At 32.0% G+C, this 21169-nt stretch overlaps 1 protein-coding gene across 2 annotated transcripts in view; it reads left to right on the forward strand.

Moving 5' to 3' along the window:
• Positions 1-224: 224 nt before the first annotated feature.
• Positions 225-21169, forward strand: part of LOC136072005 (uncharacterized) — a 61151-nt gene continuing 40206 nt past the window's right edge. The window contains exon 1 of one of the 2 annotated variants that reach the window (XM_065819347.1): positions 225-361. In XM_065819347.1, coding sequence (XP_065675419.1) covers positions 276-361 — 86 coding nt within the window. In that variant the 5' untranslated portion in view covers positions 225-275. The remainder of the gene's footprint in view (positions 362-21169) is intronic. The other variant, XM_065819348.1, reaches the window with a different exon arrangement.

Raw genomic sequence — 21169 nt, forward strand, 5'->3', positions numbered from 1 at the left:
TTAATTTGATATAAAACTTACAAAGAAGAATGACAACTTGTTTAAATTTCGAAAAAATAATTTTACACTACATTTTAGTACCTATTGGTTTAACCATATATTTTTTTACTATGCAACAATATGTGCTGTTTTAGATTGCTATTTCAGCGTTACCAAGGTAGCAGGATATGATGATATGTTTTGTTATTTTTGTAAAAATTATGCTGTACTTATGCTTTTTTTTATAACTGATTATTTAAGTTTTTTATTAGCATATACTCATATACATTATAAAAATGACTGCAAGTGCAATGTTACCTGCTATGGATATAAACCATCCAAATCCAGACCACGAATCGCAATATTATCTTAGTAAAACACGGTAAAAATACTCATGTTAAATATTTTTGTATACATATATGTATATTATTAACTTTTTTATGTTTATTTAAAATACATAACTTTGTTATGTATATTTAATTTGTTACACTTACAACAGTTTAATCAAATATAATCGTATTTAAAGTGTTTACTTAATTTTGAGCAATTATGTATAAAAGTTTTTAGTTTGAAAAATAAAATAAGTCGAAAAGTTTTGAGTCTGACAAAATGATTGAAAATATCATTTGACTTACATTACGCTGACAAACAATTAAAAAATGTTCTAACTTTCAGGTCAGATTTCTTCCAATCAGTATTGTCAATTGTATTAAAACTTTAAAAATGATATTGTGAATTCAGTACTTATAATAAAAAAAGTCAATTAGAAGTAACATACTTGGGAAAATATATGTGTTATTTGACACTGTATATGTAACATACATTACATACTTTCGTTACTGTATAATTATTAAAGGAAACTTCTACTGAAATCAACTCATACAAAAAAAATTGATGTACTGAAAAGTAACAAAAAATCAGAATATTGTTTGTGGCAGATAAAAAAGTAGCCAGACCCATATTAGGTCATTAGTAATTTCAGTTAAACCATATGTATATATAATTATATAAAATATAATTATATATACATATGGTTTAACTGAAATAACATATATAAAATGTTAGACATGCCAACAACATCCAATATTTTTATATAGCATTATATAAAAATATTGGATGTTGTTGGCATGTCTAAGATTGGATTAAATTGTATTTATTAAAACAAATAATACATGTACTAATAGATATGCAGGTCCATATTATTGGACACTAACAGTGTGGCCCAAAATAAATTATGTAACAGCATACAATATCACAAGTAAATAATTTATATAAATATAAACAATAAGATATGCACAAGACTGACATAACTTTTCAAAATTGAGTGAGTTAATTTTACTCTTAAAGAACAACATTGAATGGCAACTGATTTAAAATGCTAACAATTTGGTTAGAGAAACTATATCGACATTGTTGTTTGGGCATTTTATATTTATCTTTTCGTGTGTTGTTTTTGTTGTCAATAAAAAAAAACATAAATTTATCAATTTAGACCAAGTTAGCAGAATTTTGAACCAAATCAAAGTTTTAATTGCCTTATCTTAAGTGAATCCAAATAAAGCAATACACATTCTTAACTCCTTTTATTAGTTCAACATTATATGGCAAAAAAAAAAGGGAAGCAATATTCTAGTATAGGTCTAATATATGTACTGAAGGCTCTCACAAAGATACTAGGATTACAAAACTTAAAGCATTTTAAAATGAGATATGCTCTGGTATTAGCTGCATGGAAAACATTTGAAATATGTTTTTTTTTTTATAGTAAAAGTGAGAATCCAGAGTTACACCAAGTTTGTTCTTCTAATCCTTTTGGATTAGATGACCAAACTAAAGTATGATCTCCTAACTTATCATTTATGTTAATACATTTTTTCAATGAAGCAGGTGCAATCCAATGAACAAAACACTTACTGTTAGAAATAGATAGTTGCCATATTTTTAACTAAAGTACATTGTTATCAAGAGCATTAACTAAGTCGTGGCTATGATCCGTATTGCAAAATTAATTATATAGCTTGATTTCATCAGCGTAAAACTTTAAAGAGAAATCTAAATTGTTAACTGTAGCGGTTAAATAACTGACATATTAAAGATTAATGTTGGACCTAACGCACTACCCTGAAAAACTCCGGTATTGATGAGATTTGGGTTTGATAACGAACTTCCAACCTTAACTTATTGACACTCTAACTGTTAGAGGTCGGCAAAAAAAGTTTGACACAAAGGGGTTATCATAAAATATAGAAGCGAGGTCTGCCAATTTTTGCTGACCTCAAAGACTTTGAGGTCGGCAAATGTCTTTTGAAAGTCAATATAAATACCATCTGTTAATAGATGTTTGTCTAGTGCAATACTCCAATCATTTAAAGATTACAGTAGAATGTTTCTTAAGGAAACCATGTTGATTATTGGCTATTTAGTTATGGTGAATTAAGTACTTAATAATATCAGAGTTATTAATTCTTCCCATTGTACAATAACAAGTGCATGTGAGTGAAGTTGGTCAACAATGACTTCAACAAAGTCTGAAGCCATTGTTGTGGTAGAATATTTAACTTAAAGCTGGAACAAAATATAAATGCAAGTGGATTACATAAAACAAGAGTTGGCTTTTTCAGAAGAATGTTTAGTATTCTGTCAGGACCATAAGATGTACTGGATTTGAGACCAATTAAAGTTGAATAGACCCTCTCAACAGAAAAGGTAATGTTTTCAATGTTTATAGAATCATTAAGAAAACTAATAATATTTGGTGAGTAGTTTTTATCATCTGTAAATATATCAAATTGTTTATTAAAAACGTCAGCAGTTTTTCTATTGCTAGAATTTAACTTGAAATTTGTTTTTGTCCTTATAGGGTAGTTCCTTTTATGGGTCAAATCATTATATTTCAACCAATTTATAGAAAACTTTATGTTTAGCACAATCCCTGATTTTTCTGACTTTTGCATATCATTATCTGCATTATTATCTAAAAGTTTGAAATTTCAAATTAAACCTATCTGGTTTAATTTGAAAGTTCAAACTTTCAAGTACAGCGGTTTCAAAATTATAGCCTTATAAACACGACACAGTGGCCCCTCCTCAATTTAAAATTGCAAAAATAGACTACTTTAAAACTTATAACTTTTTTCTAATTTTCAACAAGTACCTCATTTTTTCTAAAACTATTTTCTATATAGTTTTGTATTGAAAATAGTGGTTTTTATTAACTTGTATTATATTAGAAAAAAAACCTCCTTAACTTTAGAAAAAATCTGAAATTTGCTAAAGAACACCAAAATGAAGTTAACTGTATATTTTTCTATTCATTAATAAACCTTTACAGGTTAGTTTTCTGATTAGCTGCTATTGCCTGCAATAAATAAGCAAAATGTAAGCATCTTGTTCTGTTAAAACTTAAATATATCTAAAAAAGTATTACCCATTTGCCTAAAAAGTCAAATTTTCAGCCATTTTGAGATATTTTTCTAACTCATTGTGTTTATCTAAGATTAATAGCATGTAAGACCATTAGACCCAACTATCTAAAAATGCAAACATTTTTAACTTGATGTGTTCTTAACAAAAATGTCAATATTTTTAAATAACCCTATTTTTCGAGTATCAAGAATCAAATCCATTATTGGAAATCAGCACCCTTCCAACTTGCCTACTGGCCCATGTGAGGGGTGAAACTAATTACAATTTATTTCCTAATAAAAAGAAGATATGGTTGGTTGCCCACTCCTTGATCTAGTCTTTATACTGGATAGGGGCACACAAAAAAGGGCAGGAACTATTTAGTGCCCTGCATTATTGCTCAAATGTGATACTTAAAAAATATTTTAGTTAATCCTAAATTTAAAAGCATTTTAGTTCTATTATATTATAGGTGATTAAGTTGCTAATAATTCAGTACACAATTAGAGCAGTAGATTAAGGCATCAACAGCAATATGAAGCAGAATAAGACAAATTAAACCATTAAAATAATGTTAATTAAAATTTTATATTTTGCTTGAATAATTATTCTTTAGTAAATGTAAATGAGCTTCAATTTCAAAATATAGATCAATAGTTTTATTGAAAATGAAATGTTAAGTGCATCTGATTAATATTTCACAAAAAAATAAAATGTCTCACCTTAGTTCCTGCCATTGGACCATTCAGGAAACAATAAATGAATTTAAAACAACTCAATATATGGCAAAGAAAGCTAGAACTTTGCAGATTGTTAATGGAATCTTTGGTGAGAGGATCTGACATAAGAAATTCGAAAAAATTAACTTCCGAAGTTGCATAGCAAATTGTAAACTTTTAAGAGGATGATAATAATAGCAGGTTATTGCCAGGAGCAAAGAATTATATTAGGATAAAGACAGTTAAAGGTAGACAGGAATTTTTCAGAACTATACCAGAAATGGATAGAAGAATCAAAGTCTAATGATATAGTTAAGGTTGACATTGACATCATTTGCTCTTTTAAGGCCAAAACAGTGTGTACTTGCAGAAAAATCTGGCACACACACAGTCTGTGTTTGTATCCATTATCAAAATCCAAATCTTTTGGTAAAATCATTATCAAATGAATTAAAATCAAAAGGTCTGATGGCTTTAGCTGCATGTTTATTAGAAAATAAAGCTTGTATGTTTCATAAGTGTAAGAAGTGTCCCAGAACAGAGAGAATTGAGAAAAGATTAAATGACATGGTAGGGAATTCAGCAAATAAAATAACTTATAAGAAAACCAAAGTTATTAATATTTTTTAAGATATATATTAATCATAATATATATCTTAAACAATATCAGTTTCTGTAAATAGAACAACAATAAATATAAACAACAACAATATAAAAACAAATATAACAAGAAATGAATAATGTCATATTTCAACATTCCTTACCATGTTTTTAAGTGTCAATGAATATAAACATAATTTTTAGGTTCATTTCTTAAAATCGTCTAACGTCAAGATTTTTCTAATTTCTGGTTGTTAGATTTTCTTGGGGTTACGTAATCTTGTTAAACGTTTAATTGGTTGATCTCCTACAACTTCAGTATTCAATAAGGGTAGCGTTATCAGATGTGGTGATAGAGACGCTGGCATAGATGACAGTAGTTGGTGTTGTTAGTAGAGGTAGTGGTGGTACCGTTGATGCTGATATAGGAGGCAGTGGCAATACTGCAAATGGTGCTGGTTTCAGTTGGGATAGTGTGACTTTGTTGTTACTTTCTGGGACATACTCAGTAAATTGTGGCGAATCGGCAGAAGTATTATGACTAAGGCTTGTTCTTGGTGATATGGTCAATGCAACTTCAGTTTTTTGTGACTTTAGTGGGTTGTGAAATTTACGCCAAAATTTTTTATTTCTTGCTGTGAGTCGACCTGTTCCTTCAACTTTGATAATGTGTTGGTCATTTTCTTTACATTCACCAACTTTTCTAATGTGATCCCATTTTTTTAGGGCAGTTCCCTACTTGATTTTGTATGAAAACACTGTCTCTTTCTTGTAGTGGTGTAAAAAAAAGTGTATTTTCTTGAAGTGATTCAAGGGTCTTTGCATATCTTGTTCGTAATGCTTCTTCTTTTGCAGACCATGTATGTTTCCATATTTTCAAGAATTGGTCATTATTAAACATAGGTATTCTGGTTTTTATCCTGGGCATAGCATCACGAATGGTATGTCTAAATAATACTTGAGTGGGGAACAATTGACTAGTAGGGTCTTGTGTGTGTTTCTTATTGTGAGCATTGCCCTCGCAAAATGTTGTTATTGAGATCACCATTTGGTCCCACATTATTTTCCAGGAGGCACTTTGATAATTTAACTACAAGTTCTGCTCTTGCATTAGATTGTGGGTGGTGGTTTAATAAATTGCGGTCAGTTATACCCCATTATTGTAGAAACTTTTTCATTTCTCCAGCTGTAAATTGAAGACCACTGTCAGTTGATATTTTTTCTGGGACTCCAAATGTTATAAATAGTTTACATAAGTACATAAGAAGACCTTTTGTGCTTATTTCTGATGTTCCTGATTTTATTCTGTAGGCTTCATTCCATCCAGAAAATCTCTAATGACCAGATAATTCCAGCCACGGAATTCAAAATAGTCAGCAAATATGCATTCAACTGGCTTCACAGCGATGCAAGGTTGGATGGGTTGTAGTTGTGCAGAAGAAGGTGCGTTTAAACTATAGCTGCAACAGTTATCACGCTTACTTTGTATGCTGTAAGTGATACTCAGGTAAAAAACAGTAGCTTGAAGTCTGGCTGTCATTCCTGATATTTTTTGTTGAGCTGAGTGCAGTACATCCAATATTTTATTCCGTAAAGTAGGTAGGATTACAATTCTGTTGTTGTGTATTATAACCCCATCGTGCACCATCAAGTTATTGTGGTATTCCCAGAACGGTAAATGATTTAATATGAAATTATCTTTATCTTTTGGGAAACCATTTTCGATTGTTAACATTAATGCTTTGAAATCAGTAGCCTTTTCTGTCTCTACTCACACTTTCCCATGTCACTGCAATCATTTTATCTATGTTGTTTCGTATTGAGACTATTATTAATGATTCTATAGTATTATTAGTAGTTGGAAAAGTTGTTTTTTAGCAATTTGACCTAGAGTTCTATCTCCTAATAGTTTGACAAAGGGTTATTGGTCAGTTACTACCAAAAGGTTATCACACCCTTGTGTGAAATATTTATTCTTCTCCAAGCTCCATGCCAGTCCTAGCATTTCGCCCTCAATTGGTGTATATCGTTGTTCAGCAGATGACAAGTATCTGGACCTTGCAAGAGTTATTTTCCATCCGGTTATACAGCATTTTCCAGGAGGTTATACATCTGGGGAATCCGATTTACATTCACAATATTTTTGGCTTAGGTAATACCCTATCCCCAATTTTGACCAGTTGCATCTTAAACAGTTCACATTACCAAATTTCAAATATTAGACCTCATCTTTAATTGCGTTTATAATCTTTTCCTTCGACCCATTGGTTGAAGTATTGAGTTCATTGGATAAACAGAATTTTGATTTAGGGCTGAGGAGAACTCTGAATGGGGCCATAATTTCTTTAAGTTGGACCTAGTGTGATATTTGGTTCACTAAACCGAACCAAGATCTGATGTCTGTTATTGAGGATGGTGTTGAAAATGATCTAATGTAAAGTTTTTCTACCCAATAGGTCCATCGGTCCATCATTTTAATTTGCCTAAAGAGACCGCTACTGTTTAATACATAATAAAAATCTTTTCAACTGTTGTAACTAGAGTAAACAAGTTTTCTCTAGTTACAGTAGAAACTATTTAAAAAATCTAAAATGGAAGAAGCTCAAGCAAAATAGCAACTATATTCTGAAGTTTTACAACTTCAGTCAAAACAAGTTGTATTTTCAGTACCTTAAAAATATTGTATACTTTTAAGTAATTTTTTAAAAAACATTTACTTTATATTTATTGCATTTGTAAATACTGATTTCTTAAAAAAGTTATATATCTTTAAAATTATAGTTTTATATTTTTCTGTTGTTTTTCTAATTGGATTTTTTGTGACAATTTTTTTCTAACATAATAAGTAAATAAAGCAAAAGAAAAAACAAACTTGAGAGTATTTTTAGATAATATTTATCTAAACTAGTTATTTTCTTAATTTCTAAGCATTCAGCATTAAACTGAATTCTGCATCAAAAAAGCATGTTTATTTTCATATTTTTTCAACTGTTATTCCTTTTTTTATTATAGAAAAAATTTTTTTAATGTCATAAAATCCAGGTCATTATCATGAATATAATAAAGTTATAGAATAAATTAGGGTTTGTAATCCCGTGCTATATTTAAAATCCCGGGATTTCGGGATTACATTTACCTATTTCCGGAATCCCGGGATTTTGAAATACCTGTTTTTGAAAGATTTTAACATGTTATTTTAGAAAAATTTTAAGGAAATTAATAAGACATTTAAAGTATGTTTAGAAAAAACTTACAAATTTCAAGGAAGTTCTTTGGTTTGTTAATATTATACATACTTAATCATTAAATTATAAAGACGTTGTTTTTGTAGATATAATATACGTATGCAATTATTTCAGATTATTCTTAAAATACGTTTTGAGGAAGCAGAGCACATCCAAAGTTTCATCCCCCAGACGACTTCTTATTTTTGTTGCAAAAAGTCCGGTCGCAGAAAAAGCACGTTCTGATTCCACACTGGTAGGCTTAATAGTCATTAAAAAATCATACGCTCTTTGCAAAAAATCACCACGTGTTCCTCCATTTTCAAACAACACCATTTCCTTTTGAATTTTCATCGATAACGTCTCACATCGAGTTGGTATACTGGGCAAATGTGCTTTTTTTATAGCTTTATTAAGTTCGTCTGTGATTCTTTTGCTGTTTTTAAGAGCAAAAGAAATAGATTCAGATGAAGAGTCAGAGGAATCAGAAACAATTTCGAGTAGTGCCTCATTTGAAACAGAAAGTTCAACTTCTGATTCAGACTCATTATCTGTTAATGATGTAGCTGGATTTGTAGCGTCTAGTCTTTCAAGTAACTCAACTATTAATTTGCGACATTTTATTGAAGCCGGAACTGTTACTAGCTCTATTTCAGATTCGGACTGAATGTTGGTTCTACCATTGTGCAGATACTGAAGGATCCCACTTGCATCGGTACGCCTTTGTTGCATTCGAAGAACGAGAGATGAATGCAACTTTTGACTTATAACGTTGTTAGCATCTTTAAGTTTTTTTTTAACATAAAAGTTATGGCAACATCGGCTGTAAACAAATTAGCATCCCGATGGCAAAGGGCCTCAAATGTTGCTTTTACTGGAAGTAGCGCATTAATGATAGCAGATACAGTTTTAAGCTCAATATTAGATAAAGCCAAAGATTCACCTTCCGGTTCTGGGAATACCACGATGTCTATTAATGCCTTTTGTATACAATTTTTTAATAAATAGACGCGTTGAAGCATTGACAAAAGACTATTCCATCTTGTCTTGCAGTCTTTAATTAGAGCTATTTCGTCCCCTCAGTATTATCTTGTTCTATGTCGCTAAACTATGGTTTTGAAAAAAAGGCATTTGAATTTTCAAAAGCCCTAAAAATGTTCAAAATAAACTTTGCACCAAGTTTTGTTATTATAAAATTGTCAAGGTCAATATATAATACCCTTATAAACCATTTTTAGAAAATTATTGTGTATTTAGTGTTTAAAAAAATGATTTTTGACTTTTGAGATAGAACAAATTACTGACAAACTTTACAAAATACAAAAATTGTATAATGTTCTATGTCAATTTCTTTGAGTTTTTTTAATTATAGTTTGTCCAAACATGCACAAATGTCATATTTGGTGAATGTTTTGAATGTATTTCTTACCAAGGACGGATACAAAGATGGGAGTATCCCCCTCCCCTCCCCCCTCCCCCCCATCTTAAGAATTATCAATCTTCAAATTATTATTGATAGAAATTAAAAAAAAAATAAAAATACAAAATATTATTTGCAACATTTGAATTTTTGGCAAAAAAAAGTTAGTTATATACACATTTAATATATTTATTAGTAAACTAATTTATAAGCATTTTTTACGCTCTTCGCGTGCATCTTATTTTTGTTCAATATGACTTAGATGCTGAGCCCGTTCACAATCATATAAAATACCTTCAGCACTTTTGATTTTAAAAAAATTACACTAATTACACCTATCTTTTTTTCTTTGCCAAAAAGAATTATTGAACTTAGTTAGAAAAATGATCAAATGAAACAGTGGTTTTAGCTGAAAAAATCATTTTTTTTGGTCAAATAACCCCCTCCCCCCTAGGACAATGACCTGGATTCACCCCTGTTTTAGACATTATTTGGTTGCGTTCAAGTAAAACATTTTTTTTTTTCATGAAACAATTATATTAAGACATAAAAATAGTTAAGAAAAGTACATGGGAGATGCACATGAATTACTAAACACAAAAGTTGCCATATAATTTCTATCAATCTAAGGCATGTAGGGCATCATTTTTTTAATATCTTCATTCTTTTCTTTTGAAAGTAAGTGGCTTTTTTTGGTCTGAATTGACAGTTTTGGTGCAGTTATGGGATATGCTGTAGATTTCTTTTTTCTTAATGATTGGGCACCTGCAAAAACTGAGGTGAAGCCGTCTGCATGTTTTGTTTTAAATGAAACAGTAAAAGGATGATTGGAATAGTATTTTAATTGCTTTATTTGAGTAAAGGGCACTTTGGTAAAGTTATAGCTTTTAGCTCCAGCTTGAATATTTAAAAAATCAACATCTTTCATCTGCAGGATATTGAAAGGTTTCTGTCACCTAACAGACTTTAGTATTCTGATCAGACCCAGTGGACTATATACCTCAGTTTTTTTTAATTTTTGGTCAATGCTGCTATGAACCGCATCAACCTCTTGAACACAGCCATGTCCGCTTGCAGAAAACTTTTGAGTGATAGATTCAACATCAGGATGAGCATTTAAAAAATGCTTTATTGCCGTGCTCATAATACTGTTTCTATTTTGCGGAACGCAAGAATCTGACCATAAAATGAGGTTCTTAAGTTGTGGATGGGTGGTAAGCACAGATTCTAAAATTCGTAGGATTGCAGTTGCCAAATCATTTCCGGCTCTGCCAGATTGGCTTTCAGACCAGATACAACAATAAACATCTTTATCTAAAGAAAGATGTGCTGTCATGTTATAAACAGACAGCTTCCTAAGATAAAAGAAGTTGGATATCTCAGCCTTGGGAACTGTTAAAACATTTTGTAAATCAAAACAGAGAACAGGATGTCCTGACTGTCTGTCTTTTTTGCGCTCTTCACATGCATCTTCTTTTTGTTCAATATGACTTAGATGCTGAGCCCGTTCACAATCATTTAAAATACCTTCAGCACTTTTGATTTTAAAAATTTCTTTTTTTCTTTGCTGGAAAGAAATATTAAACTCAGTTAAAAAAATTTCAGAGTATAAGTGCTTTTTAGCCGGTTGAAATCGTTTTTGCTGACAAAAGTCTTGGTAAAGCTCATACAGTCGACTAATAGACAATTAGTGTATTACAACTTTTTTGTATGTTTACCTTGTTTTCTTGGGGTAGGCGTGTTTGTATCTGTTTGGAAATGTTTATAAAAATATGAAATTCTTTGTTGGCTTATGTCAAGAGTGTTTAAAAAGAAAGGTTTGCAAACTCTGATGGGAATCCCTGCCAGGTGAAAAAAGTAGGCAAATGAGTATTGCCGCCTTGATGAAATTGCAAGTGTTCGTTTAGTTTTTTTCACAATACGTGTTGTATTTTCACTATAAAAGTGTGCTTTGAGGTCATCATTGAGTCCCCAAAATTTGTTAAATAGTAACTCCTGTTGCTCTTGCGGAAAATAAATGTGGCATTTAAATTTACAGTTAGTACAGTCCTTCTCATTATTGATCTCTCTCTTTCTTCTTATCACTTTATTCCTGCTTTTATACTCCTGGCCAGCTTGACGCCTTTTTTTATTGAAATTGCATTTCCAGCTATCTGGATTTCTGGTTCTTTTACGTCCAACTTTTTTTTTTGTCGAGAGTTGCTCTATTGGCACAACTATTTCTAAATCCGTATGTAGTAGCTTATTGTGGAAACTTGAATCGACACTGTAGAAATAAAAAGTATAAACTTTAGCTACATTTAAAAACAACATAATATTAAAAAAAAATCAAAAATTAATGACAATTGGAAATTCATAAGCATCGTAATTAGTAGGGTAATATAAGTTATTTTTTTACAGTTAGGAAATAAATAATATAAAGAATTTAGTCATACTTAAAGACTTTGCACAATATATATATAGTTATTTAAAGGCACAATATATATAGTTATACATATAGTTATATATATATAGTTATACATATAGATTTATAGTTAGTTAACTACTAGTACTGTGTATGAGAGCTAGTCTTAAGTTATTTTAACCCTTTAATGCACGATATTTATATAATAGTTGATAATGCACAATATAATAGTTGACTATTTTATCGTTAAAAGAACATAAAATGGAATCCAATTATCGGAAAAATAAAATTTTCCTTTTTATTTTCAAATTTTAAAATTACCATAGTAATAGAAACTACTTACAAGTCGGTATTAAGTAATTCAAAGTCAACTGTTTCTTTTGTAACTAAACCAATAAACTTACTTGACGACATTTTGAAAATATCAAAATAAAAAGTCACGTGACTTGCGCTACAACATTGATTTGCAGATTTGGGCATTAGAATATTATAATACTAAAATGTTTTAAAAAAGTGAAATAGAATAAGATAAAACTAACAAAATACGTAAAATTGTAATTAGAACAAAGTCAAATTGAATAAATCGTGACGAAGCAGAGAAGGTAATAATTTATTGATAAGTGGAAATAATACATTATACTTTTTTAAACAATGAAAATTGGTTTTTGCAAAAAAAAAAAATTTGTAGATAGAACAAGATAATACTGAGGGGACGATTTGTTTCCCAAATTCAGCCGCAACATACTTCTGCAAGATATCGTTTTTTTTTGGTGATCGTCTGAACATTACTATTACTTTTCGTACCTTTTTGATCACTGGACCACAATTTACCTCAGTAACATCAAGTTCGTTTCCTCAATGCCAATTATGACTAGCATCAAGATCAACCAGTTTATCATTGTCAGAAAAATCATCATCCTCGCAAGAGTTACTCTCTGAAAAATCGTCTTCTATATCTAATTGTTCGTCTTTGTCGAATTGCTGATCTATTTCTCTTTCTATATCCTGCTTTTGATATAGTACTTCAATAACGGCCAATTGCACACCATGGGCAAAACATAACTGTTGATTTACAGGTAATATTCTCCCAACTTTTTTCATCACACTTGCTCCGTCAGTCATAATACCAACAATATCTTTTCTCAAATCAAGTTCATGTTGTGCAAGCTTTTGTTCTAATAGCTCAATACACTTATCTGCAGACATTGATCCCGTTATACGAATTAAGCCTAAGCTCTAGAACTGACAATTTCGTGCATGTGAATTAATATTCATGTAGCAACGGTTACGCAATGATGTCCATTCATCAAAAGATAAAGAAAATCTTTCTCCTACACCGAATTCAGGTATTTTTTGCTAGCTATTTCAGTAATAAAAAAACTCCTTATTTTTTTGCTGTAATCTACAACCATTTTACGCACAGTGTTGACTGTTGTGGGTAAACTTTTGAATCCTGTAGCTATAAGACCTGCACGTATATCACTAGAACGGCATATCACGTTGAACAAAATCCCATCAATGGCAGTTAATCGTGCAAGTGTAGCAGGAAGTGATTTTTCTTCTCGCTCCAATATCGGAAAATAATTGGTTAACGTTTTGTTTTTTTTTATTGGTGGTTCATCTCGTGTGTTTACTGAAATAGTAGTTGGTGTGAGGTTAATTTTATGGACGGAAAGTAAGTGCGTATAGAGACCTTTCGTTGAACCACCTCCAATTTTTAAAATTTTTATGCAGTCAATAGACTTACACATTGCTGTTTGCCCTTTTCTTCTCTTAAAAAATGTTTCCAAACAGCAGAATTACTTTTTTTGTCATATTCCATGTACGAAGCCATTATAATTTTAGAAAATTTACTGATCAAAAAACCAGCAATTTTATTTTTTATTAAAACTTGTACTTTAAAATAGTCACAAACAGATAACGTCTATTCGAGATAAAAATTGTCAAAAACTTGAATAAATGCGACTAAGCACCAAAAATTTTTAAGAATGTAATTGCAATCCAATTTCAATTGTTATAACAACTTTAATACAATTATTCAAAAACATAACTGCAAGAATTTCGAAATTGTTAAGTTTGAATTTTAATGCAATCCAACGAAAAAAATAATTTAATTTAAAAATTTTCAACTGAAAACGATTTCAAAAAAAATCCCGGGATTAAATGCTGAATCCCGGGATTTCGGGATTGTTAAAAACCAGGGAATCCCGGGATTTCGGGATCCTGGGATCCTGGTATTCCTAACCCTAGAATAAACACAATAATGAAAAAAGACATTAAATCTATGTTGCACAAAATTCTAATGCAAGTAGACATTTTGTTTGTATACAATATCCAAAGAGAAATACAATAACCTGCTAACAAATGCTAACAAAAAAGTCAAAATTAAAAGATTAGGCATGAAAAAAGCGGCCAGCAAATAGAGAAAATCAAAAAAAAAATTCTATTCAACGCAGTATTAAAATTGTCAATTGCCTCAATGTAACATTAAATCTGAGCAGCAACTCCTTTGAACCATTTTTTAAATCTGATAATCAACTTAAAAATGGAAATATTGCTTGTATTAAATTTATCAATGCGTCGATTCAAGACATTTGCAATTTATGGACACAACGGTTCAATACATTCTGATTCAAGTCCCCAGTCTAGCATAATAAAAAGAATCAGCATTATTAAATTAAGACTATTTGCCGTGTCATTATATAAAACTATTTTTGAAAATTCCCTTCCACTATTTAAAGAGACTATCAAAATCAATGGTGTACCCTAAAATTGATCTCAAAAAAACTCATCCTAAAAAATCAAATTTCAAAATAATCACTACAAATACAAAATTATATGGTACAGCCCTCTGTCCATCTTTCTCCCTCCTTCTGCAAAAATGTTAAAACAAAAATTTAAAGTTGTGAAGCTTTAGTTTAGTGTCACTTTCCTGTAGATCTCAGAATACATAAAAATTTTAATTATAACTTAACTACAGTTGCATGCAAAAATATGAAATCTTATCAAAATATAAAAATTATTAAAAATATAAAATCTCTTGAAAGTTTATTTTAGTGTTGGTAAAACCCTATTTAAATTAAAGTGTGCCAACTATATGAAATGTTTTAATGCACTTAAAATAAAAATGACTCAAAACTGTCTAAAGAAATGTGGAAACTAAAATCAAAAAACATAAAACCTTTAATTAAATGAAAAAAAATGCAATGAAAATCCTACAACCAATCAACAAAATTTTGTACTCAATATCTGATGATAACTAACAGACATGAAACTTTCATAAAAGAGTTCAATAAAAAAAAATTGTTTTATTCATTGTTTGATTATTTCCACCACTTCAGAATTCAATGCAATTCAATTGGCTTTAGTACATTCTTTTTATATTCTTGGATTTGTGTGGAAATCATTTTATTTATTTATTTTTTATTTTATGTAACATCTGCCACATGTGCAATAAAATTAGTACACACCTGAGTGACTACTAAGAATTTGTTTCGAGTTATTACAACATATTGAGTAAAGAGTTACCAAAATGGAAGGCTGTTTTAATGCCAATGTTGTGAAATAATTGTCAAAGTATAAAACCTAATTTGGGTACCCATGGTTATTACATTTTTGGTGTCAATCTTTTGCAATAAAGATGATTTGTTGGAAAATTTTATAATTTATTGCAGTATCCATATATTGTTTATAGGAATGTTAGTTTTCTGCAGAAATTTTAATAGGAAGGTCAATATCATTTTGAATGTTACGTTCAGAGCATATACATTACATCTCCTAACTAAAAATCTTCTGAAAAAACTGATTGCAATACTTGAATGAATACATAATGGATGATATTTCCAGGCAGGAATGGAAGCTTTTATTCATTCTTGTTGGTTTCACCATGGAGTAGAATGAGTCAAGCCTCATTCTACTCAATGGTTTTCACCCTCTTTGGCAGCTGCTGTGTCTAATCTTATTTTTCAAAAGAATAACTCACTTAAGAATAAACAGCTATTTATTATTGAAAAAAATTGATGTAAAAATATGCTGTCTGATGCTAAGCTCCATTTTTATAAGGTCACTAAATCTTGTATCTTATCTCAGAAGTTAGGCTCTAGAGACTTTTGAAAAATCTTCAGCAATATCATTAACAAAGGTAGGTCTAACATTCTGTCTCTTATTCATGGAACTGATCTTATTACCTCTCCCAACGATAAGGCAGAACTATTTGCAAAGAACTTTTTTTCTAATTAGACCCTTGAATCGTATGGCCATTCAATTAAAGTAAAAGGATCAAAGACTCTAAAATCTTAGTAAGGTTATTCAGTCTATGATCAATAAATTTCTCACACCTCATCTTGAGTCAAATAACTTACTGTCAGATGAACGGATTTCAATTCTCTTGCTCTATTGTGATACTGACTTGCTAACTGCTGTGACTGAAAGATTTTATCATACATTAGATGAAGGCAACAAGGCTGGGAAATTTTTTGAGATTATCAAATTATTTCTTTTTTACCGCTTTATCAAAGTCATACTTAAAGGCCGACACTATTCTTCATTTCCAGTAACTTCTGGGGTACCTCAAGGTTCAATCCTTATTCCTGTTTTTTGTTTTTTCTATATTGATGACCTGACAGCCTTACATCTAAAGTGGCTCAATTTGCTGATGACTCGACTTTATACTCCTGTCTTGAAAAATAGTTTTCTCTTTAATTGCTTAGAACTTCTGTAACAGGTTAGGGTTTGCAATGGCTTGTGAATTTTAACTCCAACAAAACTCAGTTATTTACTGTAAACAACTATCACAATACTGTCAGCATTCCTATATTAATGAATGGCAACCCTCTCACTGAGTCTTCTTTTCCTGGATTATAGTTTACAAGTGATCTTTCTTGGAAACCATATATACAATTGATTGCTAAATTAGCATCTGCTAAGTTTGGTTCCCTTTATTGTGCTTGCCATTTTCTTACTCCTGATTCCATTCTCTACCTCTGCAAATCTTTTTTTTCTCCCCTGTATGGAATACTGTTGTCATATTGTTGAATGGTTGTTCTAATGATGCTCTTTCTCTTCTAGAAAAAGCCATTGTAAAGGTAGCTGGACCCGCTCTATCTGCCGAACTTGAGCCTTTCTCCAATTGTCTTTTCTACAAATACTATCGCCTAACATGGTTGCTGCTCAAAGGAGCTATTATATCTCAACTAAAACTCATTTATGCTTGACTCATTATTCAGTAAAGTCTCATTCTTTTACTTTATCTGTCCCTGCATGATCTGAAAACTTTTTTTTGTCTACCTTTTTTACCCGCACTTCAACCCTTTGGAACTCTTCATGTTTTCCTGACTCATACAACCTTCAACTCTTTAAGTCTGCTGTCAACCGTTTCCTTGCTCTATAACTCTATTCGTTTTTTTTAGTAACTTTTACTGTTTGTTTTACTGCTTGACTCATCATTCAGTAAAGTCACATTCTTTTACTGTATCTTTTTCACATTCTTTTACTGTATCTTTTACTGTAACATGTAACCCAGTACAATCTGCTTCATGTCCTGCTGCCTTGTAGGATACGCCTTTTTAGGCAAAGGCTAGGAGATGCCAACTCCGATATAAAACACCCCCTGCCTTGGGGCTCTTGGTTGAGTAAAGGCTAGAGATGGTGTCTCGATAAAAATACTCATCTTGGGCAGATGTTAAATGCACCCAGCTACTGTCTTGTAGAAGGCCTCCTAGGCAAAGACTTAAGGGGTAAACAGATTCTATCTGTTGACCAGCCTTGCACCCCTTCTTCATCTATTAGGCTGGCGCAGATGTATTTTTAATACATTGTTTCCAGTTTAGGATGTTGAATGCTGGATCTTCTTGACTCAATGCATGGGTTTGCTTGTGTCACTGTTTTTATGACTAGGCAACTCATTCTATTATCTCCTTATGAGGGTACAGCTCTAAAACTCAGTTTTATGGTTCTGAGCCCGGCTGGTAGTCAGGTTTCCCGAACTCTGTGGTAGCTCTCAGAGAGGCTGATTCCATCAACAGCTGAAAAATATCAAAGTATTAACAGTGCCATGTTGCGCATGGATGATGTCCCTGTTTGTACTTTTGGTGTGCATTGCGGAGGCTACATTTGGAGCCCTTTGTTACGGCTTAGGGTTTATTAGTAGTAATAAGGCATTTGGTTGGGCTATTAAACGGTGGTCTGAGTATTATCTATGCTTTGAGTCAAGTTCTTCAATCTAATTTAAAAATGAATAAAGTACCAAAAACTATAAAACACAAAAAACCATCATCATCACCAAGTTCTCTAAACCTATCATTCACTAATATTCGTGATCTTCGAAGTAACTTTTCTTCTGTTGAGTCTTATCTCTTGCAAAGTTCACCAGACCTACTTGCTCTTTGTGAGACTAATTTGAGTTCAGCTGTCTCATCTTGTGATCTTAGTGTTGATGGTTATCTTCCTCTGATTCGTAAAGACTCCAATAGTCACATGCTTGGCCTGGGCATTTACATTCGTAAGAATTCACCTGTTTGTCAGGAAACTAGGTTTGAATCCACAGACTATTCTTTTATGTTCTTTCGTTTAGCACCACTTCACTCTATTGCCTTTCTCTTTGTTCTATATCGCTCTCCTTCATCTCAAGACTGCACTCTTTTTGATGTTATTTCTGATCATATTGACCAAGCCCTCTCTCTTTATCCATCAGCTAATATAGTTGTTGTTGGTGACTTTAATGCTCAACACTCTGAATGGCTTGGCTCTAGTGTCAGTGACTCTGCAGGCATTAAAGCCCACAACTTTTGCCTTTCTCAATCCCTAACTCAAATAGTCAACTTTCCAACTCGTTTTCCTGACAACCCTAATCATTTACCTTCTCTACTCGACTTATGTCTTGTTTCTGATCCTAGTCAGTGCTCAGTTTCTCCACATTCACCCTTAGGTGCTTCTGATCACAGTTTGATCTCTTTAAAACTAATATCTCATTCTTCTTCATCACCTGAATCCCCCTATTATTGAACCTCTTACAACTACAGTAAAGCTGACTGGGATTCTTTCCGTGATTTTCTTCGTGATGGCCCTTGGGTAGAAATCTTTCAACTTCGTGTCGACAAATGTGCTTCTTACATAACTTCGTGGATTCAGGCTGGCATGGAATCTTTTATTCCCTCTCGACGATTCCAGGTCAAGCCTCACTCTCCTCCATGGTTTTCCTCACACTGTGCTGCTGCGATTGCCAATCGAAACCGTTACTTCCATATTTATCAGCAAAACAATTCTCCAGAAAACAGATGTCTGTTTATTACTGCTAGAAACAACTGTAAAAAGGTTTTGTCTAACACCAAAACCCGCTATTCTCAGGTCATGAAATCTCGTATCTCATCTCAACAATTAGGCTCTTGTGACTTCTGGAGAATCTTTAATAATTTCAATAATAAGGGCAAATCTATAATTCCACCTCTCTTGTATGGTTCAGACATTGTCACCTCACCTAAAGGCAAAGCCGAATTGTTTGCTAAAAACTTTTCATCAATATCATCTCTTGATTCCACTAGTTGTGTTCTACCTAATATTGCCAACAAACAGGTTGATCCATTGCTTGACATTCATATCACTCCAGCATCTGTATCTAAAGTGATCTCCTGCCTAGACTCTTCTACAGCTTGTGGCCCAGACAACATACCTGTTATTGTCTTGCAGAAGTGTTCTCCAGAGCTGTTGTCTATACTCTCAAAACTATTCAACAAGTGCTTATCAGAGTCTTGTTTTCCAGCCTGCTGGAAAGCCGCATCTATTATCCCTATCTTCAAAAATTCTGGGGAGCGATCTGATTCGTCTAACTACCGTCCCATAAGTCTTCTTCCTATCATAAGCAAGGTTTTTGAATCTTTAATTAACAAACACTTAATTTCTCATCTTGAATCTAATAACTTACTTTCTGACCATCAATATGGGTTTTGATCTTCTTCTTCTACAGCTGATTTGCTAACAGTAATAACTGACAGGTTTTATCGTGCATTAGATGAAGGTTAAGGCCATCGCTCTTGACATTTCAAAAGCGTTTGATAAAGTTTGGCATGCTGGTCTTCTCCATAAGCTTTCTTCTTATGGTGTATCCGGCAACATCTTTAAGATCATTGAATCCTTCCTTTCCAATCGTAGCATAAAAGTTGTCCTCGATGGACAACACTCTTCTTTTTATTCTGTAACTTCAGGGGTTCCTCAAGGTTCTATCCTTGGCCCTATACTCTTTTTAATTTACATTAACGATCTTCCAGATACTCTCACATCTAAGGTGGCGTTGTTTGCTGATGATACTACCATTTATTCTTGTCGTGATAAGAAACCAACACCCTCTGATTGCCTGGAGGAGGCATTTGAGCTTGAAAAGGATCTCACTTCTGCTTCAGCATGGGGCTCACAGTGGCTGGTGAACTTTAATTCAGATAAAACTCAATTTTTTTCAGCCAATCGTTATTGCAATAATCTAGATCTTCCTATATTTATGAACGGTGATGTACTCGATGAGTCACCTACTCTTCATTTTCTATGATTAACTCTTACTTCCAATCTTTCTTGGAAACCATATATCAAATCAGTTGCAAAATTAGCATCTGTTAAGGTTGCATCTCTTTATTGAGCTCGTCACTTTCTTACTTTGGATTCTATTCTCTATTTCTATAAATCTCAAATCCGGCCTTGTATGGAATACTGTTGCCATATCTGGGGCGGATCTTCTAATGATGCCCTTTCTTTTTTAGACAAGGTGCAAAAACGCATTGTTAACATAGTTGGACCTGCTCTTGCAGCCAACCTTCAACCATTATCACATCGTCATAATGTTGCTTCTCTTTCTCTTTTCTACAAATACTATAATGGGCACTGCTCTAAAGAGCTAGCGTCTCTTGTGCACTCTACTAAAGTTCATTCTCGTGTTACTCGTCATTCAATTAAGTGTCAGCCTTTTTCTGTGACTGTTCCTAAGTGCTCCAAAAACGCTTATTCGTCTAGTTTTTTTCCTCAAACATCAGCTCTTTGGAATTCGCTTCCTTCATCTTGCTTTCCTGATTCATATAATTTGCAATCTTTTAAATCGTCCGTCAATCGTTATCTTGCTCTACAACCTTCATCTTTTCTCTTACAGTAACTTCCAACTTTAATTAGTGGCTGCTTGCAGCCTTGTTGGAAGCGAAGATGTTTAAAAAAAAAAAAAAAAATCTGTGCCTGCATACTCTTAAAAACTTTATTTGTGTAGTTTTTTCCCCCTACAAAACATGTAGAACATAAACCTTAATAATAATATTTAAAATAACTTGTAACAATTAAAATATTTAAAATATTTTTATAGTCATGTTATTAACATTAATATCTAAAACAATTACATAAATTACCCTGGAACTAATATGCCATTTAAGATTAAAAACATTGTGATGCA

The sequence above is a fragment of the Hydra vulgaris genome, chromosome 15 (assembly GCF_038396675.1).
Source record: "Hydra vulgaris chromosome 15, alternate assembly HydraT2T_AEP".
Classification (NCBI taxonomy): Eukaryota; Metazoa; Cnidaria; class Hydrozoa; order Anthoathecata; family Hydridae; genus Hydra; species Hydra vulgaris.